The 18,304-nt window shown below is 45.3% G+C and overlaps 1 protein-coding gene across 1 annotated transcript in view; it reads right to left on the reverse strand.

Moving 5' to 3' along the window:
• The window catches only part of LOC308130419 (ephrin type-B receptor 2-like), a gene marked incomplete at its 3' end in the record, with an annotated part of 112,587 nt that overhangs the window by 7,744 nt on the left and 86,539 nt on the right, over positions 1-18,304 (reverse strand). Inside the window, exons 9-12 of the mRNA XM_080496790.1 lie at positions 10,266-10,333; positions 7,457-7,579; positions 7,097-7,344; positions 1,594-1,809 (exon numbers count right to left, since the gene is read on the reverse strand). Of these exons, the coding sequence (XP_080352916.1) occupies positions 1,594-1,809; positions 7,097-7,344; positions 7,457-7,579; positions 10,266-10,333 (655 nt within the window). The remainder of the gene's footprint in view (positions 1-1,593; positions 1,810-7,096; positions 7,345-7,456; positions 7,580-10,265; positions 10,334-18,304) is intronic.

Genomic DNA, 18,304 nt, shown 5'->3' on the forward strand with positions numbered 1-18,304 from the left:
CAGTGGAAACCCAAACCGTAATGGATTATACCTGTCCATTCCCGCACTTTTTGTGTGGAGGAAACATGGCTTTAGAAGTTGCTCTGTTGCTGCTGCATGGTGCACGCATGCATGCCTTTTCTAATATTATTTATTTAATATCTTTAAAAAATGTATGTTGCGCAAACGATAATTATTGCAGCACAAACCAGCACTAATGCAGCACAAACGATTGGGACCATTTTTACTGAGGTAGGTGTGAAATCATCATCATTGATTAGATTGTTTCCTTAAAGGATTCCGTGGTATTCTCACAAATCCAGTCTCAATTAAATGAGCTTTAAATCAATTCTTAAAATTTATTAGGAACAAAAATTAAACATTGAGCTTGTTCTGACCCTTTTTCCTACCACGACCTCCTCTCGCAAGAATACATGCGAGATTTTTACTGGTACAGCTGTTTGGGGCATGTTGATTGGCTGCAGGAACTGTCAATCATAGCAATAGCATAGTGATAGCCTCGCGGTCCTTTGCTCACACGAAAAATAAAAATAAGAAGCGAACTTGGACAAACAAGCCATGCCGCAGGGCAACACATCCCAAAGATTTAAAATGAAATACAAGGCAATTTGTAAAATGTGTTCAAAGTTTATATTAGTCCGTTTGCAGTTAGCAGCTAGCAGTTAGCGGTGAGCTGAAAAATTTACCAGAGGTAGGTTTATGTGTAGACGACAACACCAGAGCACAATCAAAACCTCCACTTTCGGGTGCACACGCTTGTGAGCACCCCAAACATAGCCCAAACATAAAAACTCAGCAACTTTTAAACTCCAAATTTTCAGGCAAGTTTCAGCTCAGGTCCAACACCAACATACATGTTTTAACAAGGAAAAATTTAATTTCCAGGTGATGACTTTTAAAGTTACTCTTCCATAATCAATGCAGGAAAAAATGTAGGGCAATGTACATCTCTGATACATTGTCAAAACATTTCTGAAGGAAATTCATCAATACACCTATTTAAACACGTATTTCCAGCATTTGAATTTTGTGGAACACCCCCGGATTTGTTGACATCTTGGCGGCCACTGAAAACTCGGGAGATTCCTGAGGCATTGTGTGCACAAGACCCCATTTGACACATCTCTCGAGAGCTTGATTTGCAACTGGAAAAAAAAATCAATGATCAATTTCACAACATTTAAGACTACTCTTGTAGCTTGAAGACTCTTTTTTGATTAAGTATTTTTTTTTCTTGGGGCTGAGTCGGTCAGGTGTTGATATTTTTGCTGGAGTTACCACAATGTCATCTGCCTAGAAACCCATGCTTGACTATGTTTCTGAAGAAGACGTCAATTAAAAAAACATATCCAAAGTTTGATGGCTAAAAATTCTGGTTTATTTGTAAACATGGGAGTTTGGTGTGGTGGATTTGGGGACAAACTTAAATATTGTTTTCTCCACAAAGTTGCAACCACTCAATTATTTTATAGTCATAGTTTTTAATTAAAATTTTTAATATTTAACATACATAATTGATTGCACTAAAAGTTTAAAATGATCCCTGATTCAGTTTATTAACATTGATCCCGAGAGTGTGTGTGAAATACTCACTAGAGCACTGGTGTAGGTGGGATCTGACGTGTCATCTTCTATGAAACGCGACAGGCCGAAGTCAGACACTTTGCACACTAGATTACTGTTGACCAGGATGTTCCTTGCTGCCAGGTCCCGGTGGACATAGTTCATATCACACAGGTATTTCATTCCTGCTGCAATGCCACGCAACATTCCCACCAGCTGGATCACAGTGAACTGCCCATCATTTTGCTGCATGGGGAAAAGAAATGTACATGCTGTTATCAGCAACTTCAACAGCCAGGTTTGAACGTCAGACTAAAGTAATTGGCATCTCGATTGGCTGGATCTGATGCAGCTCACAGTGAGTGAAGTCAGGCTCACCTGGACAGATGAGTATCCATCACAGGACACACACTGAGTGACACACTCACTCACATACATAAGGCTCACAAAGCTTTTTGTCTTCAAAGAAACCCTGAGTACTTGAAGAAAACCAATGCACACACAAGGAGAACATGTAAACTCCACAGAGATAGGTCTCGAAAATTGTGCCTACGATGGTCTCTCAGGGTGCTCTCACACCAGGCCTGTTTGATTCAGACCAGAGTGACCGGGTGTAGTGAGATGATGTGAAGCAGAACACATTGCATTCTGGATAGCAAACAAACAAAGCTAACTGCACAAATCAGAAGAAGCAGATGCATAACATTTTTTTTTTTGAAAAATATCTCATGGGCTGATGTGGAGTTGTAAGAAAGTGCGGGCCCTGATTGATATCTGGTCAGAAGACTACAGTTGCTTGTGGCAAACCCGCCCCCCCCCAAAAAAACTCAGGCAACAGCATATCCAGGTCTGTGACTCACTGTGGGGCTTTTCCAACAAAAAGAACCAAGTGCTATTTTGGGGCCAGGGCCATTTTTTTGCACCAGTTCTTTGTCTTTCCATGCCAAAGCTCTGGCCTATCAGGGTGTAAGTGGGTGCTAAGCCAGCTGCAAATCGTTGCTGGGCCAGAGCGAGGCCAGAGCGGGATCTGGCAAGTCATTAGCTTGGGGTGGAGTTATCATTACCTATGAGGCGGAAGAGACGCTCTGATTCTGAAATCTACAGAGAAAAGCAAGATGGGCCAAACTTGATGAAGCAACCCGGGCGACACCGGTGTATCAGGGAATACAACAGGACATGGATGTGGCGGGGCACGTTAGGACCATTGATCAGTTCCAGAATAAACTTAAAAAATGTAAAAAGTAGTGCTACAAAAGTGCTTGGGGCTACATATGCAGTGAGGTACAACATTTTGGAGTGACACAATGACATGGCTCTCAACCGGCTCCTTTGACAACAGAACAACAAGCATTTTTTTTGGAGGCGTGCATTTAAGAACTGGTAATTGTGCCGGACCTTAACTATTCTTTTTGGTGGAAAAGTGCCTCACGAGGAACCAGTGGTAAACCTGGGGAAAACAATACTAAACCTGGGGAAACAGTGCTATACCTGAGAAACCAGTGCTAAACACGAGGAACCAGTGCTAAACCCAGGAAAACAGTGCTAAACCGGAGGAACCAGTGAAAAACCCCAGCAATGAGGGCTAAACCTGAGGAACCAGTGGTATACCTAGGGAAACACTGCTAAACCTGAGGAACCAGTGAAAACCCCAGCAATGAGGGCTAAACCTGAGGAACCAGTAGTAAACCTGGGGAGACCGTGCTAAACCTGAGGAACCAGTGGTATACCTAGGGAAACACTGCTAAACCTGAGGAACCAGTGGTATACCTAGGGAAACACTGCTAAACCTGAGGAACCAGTGCAAAACCTGGAGAAACAGTGTTAAACCTGAGGAACCAGTGAAAAACCCCAGGTACAAAAACATGATTACCCCATTTTGGACTGAATTGGGCTGAACCATTTGGTTATTTAGTAAGTATTTTTTTCACATCTCTCCATACTCTGATCATATTTTTAAGTATTGGATTTTTTATCTGTTTTAATAATTTTGGAACTGTGTTGGAGTACATGTACAAAGGGAGTTCTAAATGTAACCCATGACTCTACATATCTACCCAATGTGGAGAATGATTTGTGTAATAGAACAAAACATACCTCAACTGTATAGCCCAGTAATACAGTTTGAGATTCAAGCATTTTAGATCATATGGAAGGTAGAGCAAAGACAGGTGGAGTTGTCACCTTCTATTATTCCATATAATATGCTATGTATGCTATAAACAGCTTTTTCAATTGGGGAAAAAAAGCCTAGAGGAAGCAGCAAGGGAATGTTTTTTTGAATAAAGAGAGTAGCTTTTGTAGCACATTCAATTTCAATATATTGACTCTCCCTATCATAGATAATGGTAGAGGCGTCCATCTTTCAATTGAATTAGTTTGGTCTTTCTTTATGAGCTCAACATTTATTTTTACTATTTCTTTCAGATCTGGCAAAATTTGGATTCCAAGGTACTCAAACTGTGAAACTTGATTAAATTGTGATACCTCATGAGGTGGATTGGCTCGATCATTTGTATTTAATAACAGGGTTGAAGACTTGGTTCTCTTCATTTTGTAACCAGATATCTTACTAAATTACTTTATTATTTCCATTTCCATTATTTCGGGCCTCGACGACCTGATCCCCAGACACAGAATCTGGTTTTTGGGACATGGAACATGACCTCACTGGGAGGGAAGGATCCTGAGCTTGTGCGGGAGGTTAAGAGATACCGTCTAGATATAGTTGGGCTCACCTCCACGCATAGCTTGGACTCTGGGACCCAGCTCTTCGACAGGGGCTGGACACTTTTCTGGAGTTGCTTGCAGTAAGAGGCGATGGGCTTGCTTATTGCCCCACAGCTCAGCCACCATGTGTTGGAGTTCACCCCGGTGAACTAGAGGGTCATGTCCCTGGACAGGTCTCTGACTGTTGTCCCGGCCTATGGACCAAATAGCAGTGCGGAATACCTGACCTTCTTGGAGTCCCTGGGAAGGGTGCTGGATAGTGCTCCAACTGGGGACTCCATTGTTCTAATGGGAGACTTCAATGCCCACGTGGGCAACAACATTGAGACTTGTAAGTGGGTGATTGGAGGAACGGCCTCCCCGATCTGAACCTGAGCGGTGTTCTGTTATTGGACTTCTGTGGTAGTCACAGTTTGTCCATAACAAACACCATGTTCGAGCACAGGAGTGTCCATAAGTGCACGTGGCACCAGGACACCCTATGCCGGAGGTTGATGATAAACTTTGTGGTTGTGTAATCTGATCTCTTGGACATTAGGGTGAAGAGAGGGACAGAGTTGTCAACTGAACACCACCTGGTGGGGAGTTGGATGCGCTGGACGGGGAGTAGGTGGAACAGACTCGGCAGGCCCAAACGTGTCATGAGGGTCTGTTGGAAAGGCCTGGCCGAGCCCTCTGTCTGTGCAGCCTCAACTTCTGACGGATCCTGGGGGAGGCTCGAGATATTGAGTGGACCATGTTCTCACCTGTTGTGGCGGAAACCCCCAAACCTGGTGGTGGAAAGCGGAAGTAAGGGATGCCGTTAAGCTGAAGAAGGAGTCCTATTGGGCGTTGTTAGGTCATAGGACTCCCAAGGCAGGTGACAGATACCGGCAGGCCAAGCATACTGCGGCCCGGGCCATGGTAGAGGAAAAATCTCGAGTCTGGGAGGAGTTCGGGGAGGCCATGGAGGAGGACTATCGGTTGGCCCTGAGTAAATTCTGGCAAACCGTCCAGCACCTCAGGAGGGGTAAGCAGTTTTTCACCAACACCATTTATGGCTGTTGCTGTTGACACCAACTGGAGATGTCGTTAAGTGGTGGAAAGAATACTTGGTGGACCTCCTCAATCCCACCATCATGTTTTTCACTGAGGAAGCAGAGGCTGGATTCTCAGAGGTGGACTCCTCCATTACCCAAACTGAAGTCACCGAGATAGTTGCTAAGCTCCTCGGTGGCAAGGCACCGGGAGTGGACGAGATTTGCCCTGAGTTCCTTAAGTCTCTGGATGTGCAGGGACTGTCATGGCTGACAAGTCTCTGCAACATCGTGTGGCGGTAGGGGACCGTACCTCTGGACTGGCACACTGGGGTGGTAGTCCCTCTTTTTAAGAAGGGGGGATTAGAGAGTGTGTTCCAACTACAGGGGGATCACACTCCTCAGCCTCCCCGGAAGTCTATTCCAGGGTACTGGAGGGGAGGATCTGGCTGCAAGTCGAACCTCAGATCCAAGAAGAACAATGCGGTTTTAGTCCTGGTCGCAGAACACTGGACCAGCTCTATACTCTCCACCAGGGGCTCGAGGGTTCATGGAAGTTCGCCCAACCAGTCCACATGTGTTTTGTGGATCTGGAGAAGGCATTCAACCGCGTCCATCGGGGATTATGGAGTCCGGGGCCCTTATTTAAGGACTGTCCGGTTCCTGTATGCCCGGAGCAGGAGTTTGGTCTACAACCTCTTCTAATATTCATTGGTTCTGAAATATTTTTATTTGTCATAATTTCAGCAATCGGATTCTTATATAGTATTTTGACCCATTAAAAAAAAAAAAATTGCTCAACAGCCAAATTTTTCTTGAACCTGAAAAAAGTATAGCCATTCCACTCTATCAAAGGCCTTTTCGGCAACTATTGATATAAAAGCAGTGTCATGTACATCCTTATTATAATGATTTATATTTAACAATCTCCTTTCATTGTGAAAGCCCTGCCGACCCATTTCGTGACTATTTTTTGTCAGAATTCAATAGGTTAATGGGTCTAAAATTCTCACATTTATTGAGGAGTTTACCTGGCTTTGGTAAAAGAGCAATCATTGCTGTATTCACTGTAGAAGGGTGACAATTCAACTGAAAAACTTCTGTAATATTTTCTAACAGAGGACCTACTAATTTATCTTGAAATGTGTTACACAGATCAGTGGGGATACGTTTGGCCCTGCTCTTTTCCCAGACTTCATTTTGTCAGTGGCTTGTCCTATTTCTTCTTTGGTCATTTCTAAGTTACCAAAGAATTTGCTTTGAAATCCTTGGTATATCCAATTTGTTTAGAAATACATTTATTTCTGCTGATTGTGTAGTGGTTTGTGCTTTATGCATCTCTTCATAATATCTTTTAAAGGCCATCTTATGGATCTAACAGGTTTTAGCCTTCAGAGATGCTAAGAGCTTGCCAGCTTTATCTCCCTGCTCATAAAATGATTGGTGTTACCACATGCTTCATCAAGGAAAAAGGAAATGCTTCGTCAAGAATTCACTGCTCAGCAGATCAGTAGGAATGTCAATGTGGAGAGTAGAGACTAGCTTATAGACGAGTTTGAAGATCAGCTAATAGACCAGTTTAAAGATCAGATTAGAAGCCAGTTTAGAGACCAGATTAGAGACCAGTTTAGATATCTGGTGTACCAGGTAAGAGACTAGCTTTCTTGTCCTTTCAGTCACAAACATTCAACTTCACTTCACCTAAACTCACTTCCTGCTTGGGGCTTTTCTTTTAAAGACCCTGCAACAGAGCAAGAGCTTGGCAGCAGTAATGACAGTGTTGTACTCACCCTGAGGAAGGAGTCCAGTGAGCCATTCTCCATGAACTCTGTGATGATCATCACAGGGCTGCTCTTGGTCACCACACCCTCAAGATGGATGATGTTCGGGTGGTCAAACTGACCCATGATGGATGCCTCGCTGAGGAAATCTCTCCTCTGGCGTTCAGTGTAGCCTGCCTTGAGGGTCTTGATAGCTACCAGAATCTCTCTCTTCCCTGGCTGCCGGAGGTTTCCACTGCACACCTCCCCAAACTCGCCTTCACCCAAAGACAGGAGCAAACAACAGACGATCAGGATGTCTTCTTGAAAGTAAACATGTCTTTATATTTGGTTACAAAATATTGTTTGTTTAATGATGTGAGGCTTTACCTGCACCAATCACTTGTTCGATCTTTACACAGGAAATTTCAATCTCCTTGGCAAACTCTCGTACGGCTTCATTAGGGTCTTCATAAGTGAAAGGGTCAATGTAAATCTTCATCCCTGGAGACACTTCAAAGAGAAAGAACAACATTCTGTGTCACAGGGGTGTCAAACATGCGGCCTGCAGTCAAAAATCAGCCTGAGAGGGTTCAATCTGGATCAGCCAAAGAGGATTTAATCTGGATCAGTCCAAGACCGTTTCATCTGGATCAGCCTGGGAGGGTATAATGTGAATCAGCCTGAGAGGGTTTAATCTGGATCAGCCTAGGAGGGTATAATGTGAATCAGCCTGAGAGGGTTTAATCTGGATCAGCCTGGGAGGGTATAATCTGGATCAGCCTGAGAGGGTTTAATCTGGATCAGCCCAAGAGGGCTCAATCTGGATCAGCACAAGGAGGTTTAACTGGATGAGCTGAAGAGGGTTCAATCTGGATCAGCTTGAAATGGTTTATTCTGGATCAGCCCAAGAGAGTTCAATCTGGATCAGCAGAAGATGGTTCAGTCTGGATCAGCACCCCAAGAGGGTTTAATCTGGATCAGCCTGAGAGGGTTCAATCTGGATCAGCCTGAGATTAACTCAAATCTAAATGTCTAGTCTCAATCTCGGTCCTCAAGTACCCTTGTCCTTCAGGGTTTAGCTCCTCCCAGTTGCAACACGCCTTATTGCAATGGGGGGCTCGTTATTGGGCTTTTTCACAACCTTGGTGATGACATCATTCAGGTGTGAAGCACGGCGCAAGCTAAAACATGCAGGACAGGGCTCTCCAGGACCAAAATTGGACACCCCTGATCTAGTCGCTAAAGTGGGATGAACGATGCTTTGAGTTAAATACACTGCACTGTAATGCACTGGATTTGTTTTGGCACCAAAATTATTTGAAAAAATATTTTAGTTGTTGATTTTCTTTGGTTACAATGTAATGATTTGATTGGCCCAACCCAGTTCAGATTGAATTGAACTTTAAGTGTAGGAGTCACTACAGAGGAGCCATAGAGTCACTACAGAGAAGCTGTAGAGTCACTACAGCGGAGCTGTAGAATCAGTACAGAGGAGCTGAAGAGCAACTACTGAGGAGCTAGAGAGTCACTACAGAGGAGCTGCACAGTTACTACAGAGGAGCTGTCGAGTCACTACAGAGCAGCTGCAGAGTCACTTCAGAGGAGCTGTAGAGTCACTACAGAGGAGCTGCAGAGTACCTCCAGAGGAGCTGCAGTCACTACAGTCACTCCAGAGGAGCTGTCATGTCACTACAGAGGAACTGTACAGTCACTTTAGAGCCACCACAGAGTCACTACAGAGGAGCTATATAGTCACTACAGATGAGCTGTAGAGTCACTATAGAGTCACTACAGAGGAGCTATAGAGTCACTATAGAGGAGCTGTACAGTCACTACGGAATCATACAGAGGAGTTGTAGAGTCACTATAGAGTCACTACAGAGGAGCAGTGGACTCACTACAGAGGAGCAGTGGACTCACCACAGAGTCACTACAGAGGAGCTACAGAGTCACTAAAGACGAGCTGTAGAGTCACTACAGAGGATCTGTAGTCTATAGAGTCACGACAGAGTCACTATAGTGTCACGATAGAGGAGCTGTACAGTCACTACAGACTCATACAGAGGAGTTGTAGAGTCACTCCAGGGTCACTGCAGAGGAGCAGTGGACTCACCACACAGTAACTAATGAGGAGCTATAGAGTCACTACAGAGTCATTTCAGAGGAGCTATTGAGTCAATACAGATGATCTGTAGATTCACTATAGAGTCACTACAGTCATTACAGAGGTGCTATAGAGTCACTACAAATGAGCTGTAGAGTCACTACACAGGAGCAGTGGAGCCACTATAGAGTAACTCCAGAGAAACTGTAGAGTCACTACAGCAGGGGTCTCAAACTCCCGGCCCGCACAACATTTTGTTCCAACACCTTGATATGTAAGTATAATATTAGTACAGCCTAGTTGGCATGTGCACAAAAAGAAAGGCTACTGCTACTTGCTACAGCAATTGCTGGAGCAAGTAATCAGCTCCGTGATAGCGACAATGCATTATGGGAGCTTCTGTTAGTCATGCTTTACATGTCATTATTGGGGGTTATATTATGTTTGTAGTGTTGGTAATGATTGTGTCATGTTTTGTTGCTTAGTAGTTTCTGTAGTTTGTTAGTTAATTTAGTTTAGTTTGGTTTATTAGTTGTGGGTGGGCGACCAGGAGTGAAGAGGGTTTGTAGTGTCCTCCTGCTATGGTGTTCCTTTTGATTTAATGTGTCAACTCTGAAGCCTTTGCCGCTTAGTGCCGGTATAAAGAAAATTCTCAATCTTTTGACTGATTCAACCTCGTTGTGGCTACTACTTCACGACATTCTAAGGTTCTCAGCTGTTTCCTCTCTCAAGCCAAATGTAGCTCAGATATGTGATAAGAAGCGCTGCCAAGTCTCCAGTGGGGAAACCATGTTCAGAAGATCCATTCATGATCTTCATTCAATGTTCCATTCATGTTTAGGACACTTCATGTAAAAAAAAACCAAAAAAAACATTAAAATTGTTCATAATGATGTTGGAGAATTTTAAATCACTATAGTGTCACTACAGAGGAGCTGTACAATCACTGCAGAATTGTACAGAGATGTACAGTCACTACAGAGGAGCTGTAGAGTCACAACAGACGAGATGAAGAGTCACATTTGGCTATAGAGTTGCAGATAACTCTCCGCTGACTCTCACCAACATAAGAAGCAGAATATACAGTCTTACTGTGGCCGCTGGTGTAATGCTGCAGTTTGTCTGTGTACTCCGACTCTTGGCGCTCGGAACCTCTCTTGCTGTGGAAAACACATGGAACATAAAAAGATGAAATCACTCAGTCAAACCATGAAACAAACGGAACGGTTTCATTTTATGAATTTCATGGGCTTCACCTCACAGTGTCACAGTATTTTACCTAATGGGTCACATTCACTTCCTAAGACAAGAATGTAGCACAGAGCGGCTGTAATGTGCCTTTCTGCCATTCAAAGACGCTAAAAGATGATTCACTCTGTCACCTGAGTTGCCCACACTGGACTGCTGGGCATGGTTGTGGAAGTAACTAAACTTTTCATGGTTCAATCCTTATAACAATATTAATATTTACAACTCAAACAGTTGTTGGGATTTATGGTTGGTTGTTAGCATTAAAATTACTGTAGGTAATAGATTACTGTAAGTAATAGATCACTGGAAATAATTTATGAAAAATGTAAATTATTAATGGAAATAAACTATCATTTATGCATTAACAACTCCTAGAGTAATTGAGTAATCACTTAAAAGTTAATAAATTATGAAAAATAATGTATTAATGAAAAATTATTAATTTGAATAAAATGGTTATTTATCAAATAATAATGAAAGTGGAGCACCTCCAGCTAAACTGGATATAGCTAATTCCAAAATATCAGTCTTGCTTGTTAAAAGGGTTGTTTAAGTTAGTTAATATTTCTGTGAAAGTATAACAATCTTAAATAACAGTGAAGGTGTGAGATTCGAGCACAGACTGTTGCAAACCAGTGAATTGTCAACAATAAATACACAATAATTACCAGGAATTGATCAATTCAGCTAACAGATGTTTATTACAAGTGTGTATTAATTCATAAACAATTCAGAAATCATATCATAAATCCACACATTCAAGGAGCAAACATCGTCTAACACAGAGATCTCATCCACTAAACAGCAAACACTATGTACAAAGAAAGAATATGTGTGTGTGTGTGTGTGTGTGTGTGTATCTTGGGAATCTGAGTGGAGATGTAATGACCATGCCAGAGGGAGGCAGGCATCTGGTTCGGGGAGGTGACCGTGACAACCACTAGGGCACGTGGCAACGTGCGGAGGTAGAGCACAACGACTCGATATGACCACTAGGTGGGCGTAAAGAGAGATTGTGATGACCCATGAAGGCTCTCTCCTAGTGGGAGATCTGAATCTCCTTGCTGTTAAGCGGTCTGCTGGTGTGAGCCACAACTGTGTCTGGGTCATGTGACTGTGTGGGAGCAGCACTGAGACAATGAGTGGGGAAGTTTGTATCAAGGAGGAACTCTTTGTCCTGGTCTAGGTGGGCCAGACAGGATGCTGGGCAGACTTTCTCTTTTGTGAGACCGGGAGATGTTTCTGTCGGAGTTTCCCACTCCCAGGGCTTGTCGTCGCTAAGGAGCTCTCTGGGGGGGGGGGGGGGGGGGGGGGTCCAGCACTCACTGCACAGTCCTTGGTGGATTGTGAGGAGTGGCTGCAGACCACATGGAGGCTCCCAAGTTCTGACACGTTAGTTGGGGCTCTGAGGTTTTGAATGGCATGAACTCCCCCTGCTTGGGGTTCAGTCCCATCAGCGCCACCTATGAGCCCAATGTATTCAACTTTGGTGCGGCACCCCTGAACTGTGCTGAGAGCAAGTTTGGTTAAGAAGGTTGAGGTTGAGGAGGATAAAGGGCGCAGAGCCCCAGGCCCCGACCCAAGCCGCCAAGCCGGGACCAGCCGGAGCAGAAGCCACAGGCCATGCGGGCAGGGAGCCCCCCCGATCCCGGTGGCGAACCTCACTGCACCCCCGGGGGTCGGCCCCCCCTACCACCACCACTCCCCCAACCCGGCAGGACAGAGAAGGCCCCATCCCCCGAGCCCTGGACCCACCCACCCCTGTCTGTCTGTCTGTCTGTCCCCCTGACGGGACAGCTTCAAGTCTGGACTCACCTGTGGTGGGTGGTCCACCTGACCGGACTGCCTCAGGATTGTAGAGACCTGGAGGACACTGTCCACCTGACTGGACCACCTCAGGATTGTATAGACCTGGAGGACGCTGTCCACCTGACCGGACTGCCTCAGGATTGTATAGACCTGGAGGACGCTGTCCACCTGACTGGACTGCCTCAGGATTGTATAGACCTGGAGGACGCTGTCCACCTGACCGGACTGCCTCAGGATTGTAGAGACCTGGAGGACACTGTCCACCTGACCGGACTGCCTCAGGATTGTATAGACCTGGAGGACGCTGTCCACCTGACTGGACAGCTTCAAGAATGCGCATGTCTGGGGTATTATGTCCATCTGACTGGACATTTTCCAGACTGCTGAGATGTGCGGCGTCTCTGCTGAGAGCTGCACCAGGTTTGGTTTGGCTCACGATTCTGAGAGCCATAACCTGACTCATCTTCTGATGAACCATCAGATGAACATCAGATGATGTCTGACTTTCTCAGACGTTTGGGTGAGCCTGATCATTCCTGACCAGGATCTCCTGTCGCAGGCGGGGGTTCTCCAGCCTCAGCTGCAAACTATAGAGTTGCAGGTGGGACAGCTTCTCTTGAGCTTCTAGAGCAGGGGTGTCTAACTCATTTCAGTTGGGGGGCCACATCCACCCTAACCTGACCTCTGGAGGGCCGAACAAGTCAAACGTAACATATTAAACTGCGGATATGGACAAATGTTAAAGTCTTTGCTTCTTTTCATCCTTTTGTAACTGCAAGAATTTGCCAGTCTATTCTGAAATTTACATATTAAAGGAAATCAGATATTATATTTGCAAAAAAAACAACAACCCTCAGTCACCTGTATCTGGATATCATATTTTTATTCAGGATTAAAACAATTTGTCATCATCTAAAGTATCATTTCACATAAATTGGACACCTTTATTGTGAAAGGTGTTGTGCTATGTGACCTCCACAGATTGCATTAATTAATTCTGACTAAGGGCGGTTTTGAATGTCATTTTTGCCAATCTAGTGTTTTTAGATCAGCCTCTGTCAATTTTCATATTTATACTTAAAAAAAAAAATCGCATGGCGGGCCGGATTAGATGCTCTGGCGGGCCGGTTCTGGCCCCCGGGCCACATGTTTGACACCCCTGCTCGAGAGGTTGCAGCTCGGCCTTGCGCAGTGCAATGTGGCCAAACACACCTGACCAACCGGCTTAACAGCTGCCTGATCTTTGCTTCACAGGTCTCTGAGCTGTAGCTGTTGAGGTTTCTTCTCTCCTCTGTGGAGAGGCATAGAAGACCGGCGACCACAGTCTGCAGGGCTGGGTCATGTGACTCCCAAGGAGTCTCTGCTCCGAGCACGCAGTGTCTCTGACCACTCATGGTAGGAGTCAGGTGAAAACTGTGCTTCAAAAAGTGCCAACATGTTGATTATGCACAGGTGATGGTTACACCTGTAGCTTACAACTCTATAGGTTGCTGCTGATGCACAGGTGAGAGCTGAACCTGTGACTTACACTTCCATAGTCTATGCTAATTGCTCTAGCTGTAACCTCTCAGGTTAACAGGGTATGTTTAGCACCTTGGGTGAGCAATAGCTGGTTATTCCTGCCAAAAAGAAAAGAAGCATGAAAATGCAAGAAAAAGGCTCTAAGCACTTCACAAACAGAACTGACTTTGCTGAGCAGTGCTGTAACGTGTTCTTTGAAAACTAAGTTCTGCAAGAAACAAAAGTTATCAGTTGGACAACTAAAAAGACAAATCTGGATAAATTATGCAGATAATGTGACAATACTGGTTTTAAAACTTCACACGAGGCACCATTATGTTGGGATTTATGGTTGTTATGAGCATTCAAATTACTGTACGAAATAGATCACTGTATTAATGGGAATAAATGGTAATTTACTCATGAACAACTCCTCGAGTAATTGAGTAATCACTTAAAAGTTAATAAATTCTGAAAAATTATTCATCATTGCAGAATCATTACTATTCGCGTCTGGCTCCCAGGATCTGGAAAAAAAAGAAAAAGGGAAAGAGAAAAAGGGTAGTCCAAACGGTGTGTTCTGCTTGCCAGAAGGCTGAATCTTGGTTTGGTTCTGTGGTTCACTTATTGCTCTCTTGCTCTTCCCAGTGATGCAGAGAAGTCCGTCTCGCTTGGAATCCAGGGTGAGAAGCGGGGGGGGGGGGGGGGGGGGGGGGGGGGGGTTGGGAGGCAGTTTGACCAAGTTTGCATTTCTGACACCTGTAGTGTCTGAGTCGGGTTCGACCAATGATAGGGCTTTTCCAACCTGGGGCTTGTGGCCCTGTCCTTCCCCCCCATGCTGTTTTATTACCTTCCCATTGTTCTTGCAGCCTGTCCTCTCGGGGGAGAAGCTGCTTGAAGGAGAGCATGGATCCGGGCCCAACACAGTGAATAAATAAGCAGTAAAAACTATTTACAAAGAAGTTGATGGGTGAAAATTGTATTCTTATTATTCTCTTTTGCTTAGTGTTGGGATCTCAACAGGACCACATAAAGTTTCTTCATTTTTTGGTTAGAGACAATATTCATTTGTCATGAGACGCAGTTGTTGGGGGCCGCTCAACCTCATGGAAGGGGGAGGGGAGACCACGTTTTGAGAACAAAGGACCACATGCCTACAACTGAAAAAGTCTGCCATTGGTCACGTGATCACCCCCTGGACCCCCCCTTCCAAGGTGCAATACTAGAGGCCAACGGCAGGGGGCGCACGAGAGCTCCCCCTCACCAGCTGGAAGGTCCAGGGCGGGCCCTCCGTCAGGATTGGTCCACATGACCCAGAGCCGACCGGTAACACGAAACCACAACAAGAGGTATAAAACACCCCCGCAGACGTGATTTCTGTCTCTCCAATGTTGAAACCTGCGTAAAGACGGACGCATCCGTTTCGCACGGAGACGAAGTGCCACGTGTGCCCGCTGACCGGGCCCGGAGTTCCACACCCGGCCGGACGAGCCGACAACCACCGTGGAACTACTTCTACTTTTCCCTTTTTCCTTTTTTTTCTTCTTCACCGGAGTCCGAGTGTGCAGCTGGCAGCGCACCGTCCTCCCGCATGCAGACCTGAAGCCGCTTCTTCTTCCCCCCTCCTCAAAAGAAGCGCTTGATCATCCTGTGGACTTTTTCCTTGTCCACAGACCAGTTTTAGCTTGTTTTACCTGGGACGCCAGAGAAAACAAACTCGCAGCCGGGAAATCAACGGATTTTCCCCGGCCGCCGGCAGCACGTTCACCCTCATCAAACTGAGTAAGGCTTAGAGTCTGGGCAGGCAATGAGAATAACGTGACTGTAATATTGCTGTGTGTTTATTATTGTGTTGAAGTCAGGGACGCCGATCCCGTGTTTCCAACCAATCTGTGTCTGCGCGTTGGATTTACATCCACGCGAACCTCCTCTCTCTCTCTCTCTCTCTCTCGCTCGCTCTCTCCCTCAACTTGCACAGACCATTTCTAGATGACTGTGCAGTCCAGAGACAGTGTGCAGAGCTGAACATATTCTGTCCACTGCCCTTCTCCCTCCCTCCTTTTCATTTTTCCTCTCCTCCTCATAAACGATCGCGTAAAAGCAGCCGCGCGCTGCTGCACCCGCTTCTGTGACCGTGTGTAGTTCACTGTCCCTGGGATTTCTCAGCCACGAGCCCCCAGGCGCGCTCCGAGCAGGCTCACGAGCCGTGCACGAGCACAGTGACGTCACGCTGTCCAGAAAGAGTGCACTAAGCGCCTCTGGTGGCCGCGTTGGTGATTGCAATCTCTTGAAAGACCGCCACTCGGTGGACAAGTCGAGTCATTGCATTCTCCCTCCGTGCGCCGCCGCGCCCCTAGTGGTCGTTCCGGTTACTGCCTCGAACTAGACGCCTGCCGCCATCTAGTGTCCGTTCGAGGTCATTACACCCACACACACTGACCCTCCAACGCCTGCCGCCACCTGGTGGACGTTCGTGGTCATTACATCCCACTCAGGCTTCCACACATTCACTCACACACACTCACTCATACACACTCTCACACACTCACACACACACACACCCTCTTTCGTTGTACATAGTGTTTGCTGTTTAATAGATTAGATCTTCGTGTTTGATTGTTTATTACTTAATTGTGTTGTTTTAATAAATAATTTATGAATTATTTTTGAATAAATACTTTTTGTTAATAAACGCATTTTAACTGAATTGATCGATTCTTGGTTATCATTGTGTATTTATTGTTGACAATTCACTGGTTTGTAACAGTCTGTGCTCGAAGCTCACACCTTCCTTGTTATTTAATATTGTTATATTTACACAGAAATATTAACTTTATTTAAATAACCCTTTTTGACAAACGAGACTGAAATTTGGTATTAGCTATTTCCAGCTTAGCTGGTGGTGCCCCGATTTAATTATTATTTGATAAATAACCAATTTATGCAAATTAATAATTTTTATTAATAAATTATTTTTGATAATTTATTAACTTTTGAGTAATTACTCAATTACTCTAGGAGTTGCTGATGAGTAACTAACCGTTTACTTTATTAGTAATTCCAATTTTTCCTAAATTACTTTCAGTAATCTATTACTTTCAGTAATCCATTACTTACAGTAATTATTTATGCTAATTACCAACCATAAATCCCAACATAATGGTGCCCCGTGTGAGGCTGTTTTAAAACCAGTATTGTCACAATATCTGCATAATTTATCCAGAATTGTCTGTTTAGTTTTACAACCGATAACTTTGTTTTTCTCAGAACTTAGTTTTTCGAAGAGCACGTTACAGCACTGCTAAGCAAAGTCAATTGTGTTTGTGAAGTGGTAAAGCCTTCTTTTTCTTGCATTTTCATGCATTCTTTTATTTCTGGCAGAGATAAATGTACACTAACCCGCTATTGCTCACCCAAGGTGCTAACACCACCCTGTTAACTTCAGAGAGGTTACAGTTAGAGCAATTAGCAACCCACAGAGTTGTAAGCTACAGGTGTAACCATCACCTGTGCATTAACAACATTTTGGCACTTTTCAAAACACAGCTTTCGCGTGACTCCTACCATGAGTAGTCAGAGACACTGCGTGCTCGGAGCAGAGACTCCTCGGGAGCCACATGACCCAGCCCTGCAGACTGTGGTCGCTGGGCTCCTATGCCTCTCCACACAGGAGAGAAGAAACCTCAACAGCTACAGCTTAGAGACCTGTGAAGCAGAGATCAGGCAGCTGTTAAGCTATGTGAGGAACCCGGTTGGTCAGCTAGAGCTCACCATTCCGGATGTGTTAGGCCACATTGCACTGCTCTACCAGCGCAAGGCCGAGCTGCAAGCTCTGGAAGCTCAAGAGCAGCTCTCCCAGCTGCAAATTTACAGTTCGCAGCTGAGGATTAACACTGCCCAGCTGAAGCTGGAGAACTCCCGCCTGCGACAGGAGATCCAGGCCAGGGACGATCAGGCTCCTTATACGGAACCTATTGGGTTACTAACCCGAACTTCTGCGAAAGAAGTCAAAACAGACGCATCATCTGATGATTCGTCAGACAATGAGTCAGGTTATGGCTCTCAGCACAATGAGCCAAACCACATTGGGGTAAAACCTGGTGCAGCTCTCAGCAGAGATGCAGCACATCTCCGCAGTCTGGAAAATGTCCACTTAGGTGGACAAATTACCCCAGTTATGCGCATTCTTGAAGCTGTCCAGTCAGGTGGACAGCCTCCTCCAGGTCTCTACAATCCTGAGGTGGTCCAGTCAGGTGGACCGCCCACCACAGGTGAGTGTAGACTTGGAGCTGTCCCGTCAGGGGGACAGACTGCATCAAGCTTCCCCGCAGCCATGGCGAGGGGGGGGCTTGACACACAGCCAGGGGGGCGTGGCACAAGACACCTGCCCAGTGTTGTGGGAGTTGACTGCATCCCACTGAACCGACACCCAGTCCCCCCAGCTTTTCACTTTAAGGACCGCAGGGTCCCGGTGTGCTCTGACACACATCCACCGGTGCTTAGCCGCACCACAATGCGCTCTCACAGCTCTTTCACTCCTTTTCAGGAGAATGAAAGGAGTTATTCTGCAG

Source organism: Blennius ocellaris (assembly GCF_963422515.1).
Source record: "Blennius ocellaris genome assembly, chromosome: 5".
In the NCBI taxonomy this organism is placed as follows: domain Eukaryota; kingdom Metazoa; phylum Chordata; class Actinopteri; order Blenniiformes; family Blenniidae; genus Blennius; species Blennius ocellaris.